We start from the raw sequence: 2,500 nt of genomic DNA on the forward strand, positions 1-2,500 counted from the left end.
TGCCAGAGTGCTACATTCGAGGTTCAACTATTAAGTACTTACGACTGCCCGATGAAGTGATTGATTTGGTCAAGGAAGAAGTGATAGCCAGAGGCCGTGGTCGAGGTGAAAATAGAGGGCGTGGCGGACCAGGAAGAGGTCGTGGAGGTCCTGGCAGAGGTTTGTTTCAAAACATTTTTTTATGTCATATAGTAGTAATTGTTTGTAGAATTTATGATTTTTGTACGGGTGGCCATCAAGCATTCTGGCTCTTCGGCAATCGATTTCTTTGGTTGTAAGTACAGTGTGCAATTGGTATATATTTTCTTCTTGATTGCCATGTATAATGGAAAAGCAACTGAATTATCTCAAGTTTTGCCAAAAGTACATACTTAAGCAATGCTCAGCGCACTTAGAATAACGATTTTCTTTTTATCAATGTTGAATATCGAACTTAATTAATTTTAATTTAATTTTAATTATCACAATGTTATCTCATGTTTTTCTCTTGATCTCTGTAGGTGGTTTTGGAGGCCGTGGGCGTGGTGGTCCGCCAGGGGGAGGACGTGGAGGCCCAGGACGTGGAGGCATGAAGAAAAAAGAAGGATATAAATAAAATTATTTCATATATGTAGTCTGAACGGTGAAGAGGTGTTTCTTTTTTTTAATGTTAAAGGGATTTAAAATCTCTTACAGTGACATTATGCTTGTGATCTTTATTTTGTATACTTCACTGTTCTACTCTATTTCATCCAGAAGGAAGTGAACGTTTGATTTTGTGATTTTTAACTTATGGACAGTAATGCAGATACGCTATGCATTATCAATTGCAGAAGTTTGATTTATAAAAGTATGATTGATTTTCCTCTGAGTATGTGACTTTAGAAAGAAAGTAGCAATTCGTCATCAGTTGCGTGATCATTTTTGTGAACTGTTACATAACAGCAGAATGTAGTGATTTTGTATTGCAATGGAACTTTTGATAATAGTGAAGAATTACAGTTTTTCCAATCTTAAATACTAAAGAACTATGTATTTTCAAGAACATTTTTCATCAGTTTCAGTGTTTTTTTGTTTTTTTTAGAAAATGTTAAAAGTTATTTTTTAGATTGTGAAATATTGTGAAATATTTAACCAAGATGAGAGTTTCTAATTTCTTTTGTTTTTTAATAAATGCAGAGAACAGTTTGGTGATCTTTATTCTGAAGAATGTCAATACCTCCATCTGCCTAGCCTTTCATTTCGTGTATCAACCACCCTGCCCTCTCTCATCATCCAGTTTTCGCTGCCTTATTTTCTCTCTGACGTATCTTTTACTTGAACTTTTTATTTTTATTCAACTCAGCATAGTATTCAAAATCAGCATAGCTGATCTAAATGCAGTCTTGTAGTACTTTCCCCTCTGTCTGAGTGGCACTGTCCTGGGAGAAGCTCTTGCTGATATTCAGCAGTTGTGAATGTCCTCATACAGGTATTCATCATAATGTTAAAGTGGATGGCTAGTCGCATTTTCAGTTTGTTAAACTTTATTTTTTTACATGATTTGAATATTTTCATCAACAAATGACTTTATACGGGGTTATAGCACCAAATTTGAATGCAGAATGTGTGAGTGTAAGCTAATATGTTTGGCGTGCAAATGATTTATATTTTGTCAGATCTGTGTGTTGTTTTTTCTTCTTTTTTTTCTTCTTTTTTATTGTGGATGGCGGCAGAGATGTCGAGATTTGCCATTGTGTGCTGTTTGTGGTCATACTTCAATCAATGTCTCACAGTTGGGCGAGAGCAATAATGAGTGCCCACCATGGCCGTGTGCAGCACATTTTTATCCCAAATAAATACCAGTGAGTGAGTGGTGAAATTAACATGGTGTTGACGATTACTTTGGTCAAACTCAAGTAACTGACACCACTGCCCTTCTGGGTCTGCATATAACTTCCTTTGTCTGTCAGTGACGCTTGACACACTTCGGATTTACCCGTGAATAAAAGAAATAGGCTCAACAGTCAACCTGCGCTCATAAACACTCGATAGTGCAAACGGGATTTGTTGGAACAGACTGGGATGCAGATGAGGTAGTTTAGGATAGAACTCACAGGATCCAGCACTTGATCATCTGAATGGTGACAATGATGCATGTCATATCAAAAAGGGGAAAGAGAGAATGAATCGTAGAATAAAAGGGAGATAGAAAAAATATATATATGTAAATGAATGAGAAGAAGAGAAAGAACATTTTAGAGAGGAGCTGGAAACATCCCCAAGGATATAGAATACTTGCTTTCCCAAGGATATTTTGAATCTCACTTTAGGGGTGGATGTCAGAATTATTCATCTGTTTGAAATTGATCATATACCGAATTGTAGATTTGAAAAAAAAAGAATAAATCAGTGCCGACTCCAATGCTCCACACTGGTATACAAACTTTATTACATCTAAATCGGTCCTGCGTACTTCTTCAAAACCATCTTTTCGCCGAACGCAATTTTAGGCCTATTCAAAGTCTATGCTGAGAACTCT

At 36.4% G+C, this 2,500-nt stretch overlaps 1 protein-coding gene across 1 annotated transcript in view; it reads left to right on the forward strand.

Annotated features, from left to right (window-relative positions):
- Positions 1–1,167, forward strand: part of LOC122263117 (U6 snRNA-associated Sm-like protein LSm4) — a 7,570-nt gene extending 6,403 nt beyond the window's left edge. The window contains exons 3-4 of the mRNA XM_043031439.2: positions 1–159; positions 501–1,167. The exon at positions 1–159 is cut by the window's left edge and continues 22 nt beyond it. Of these exons, the coding sequence (XP_042887373.1) occupies positions 1–159; positions 501–595 (254 nt within the window). The 3' untranslated portion in view covers positions 596–1,167. The remainder of the gene's footprint in view (positions 160–500) is intronic.
- The last annotated feature ends 1,333 nt before the right edge of the window (positions 1,168–2,500 follow it).

This window comes from Penaeus japonicus, unplaced genomic scaffold (genome assembly GCF_977035675.1).
Source record: "Penaeus japonicus unplaced genomic scaffold, GWHDUDI00000001_assembly GWHDUDI00000020, whole genome shotgun sequence".
NCBI classification, from domain to species: Eukaryota; Metazoa; Arthropoda; class Malacostraca; order Decapoda; family Penaeidae; genus Penaeus; species Penaeus japonicus.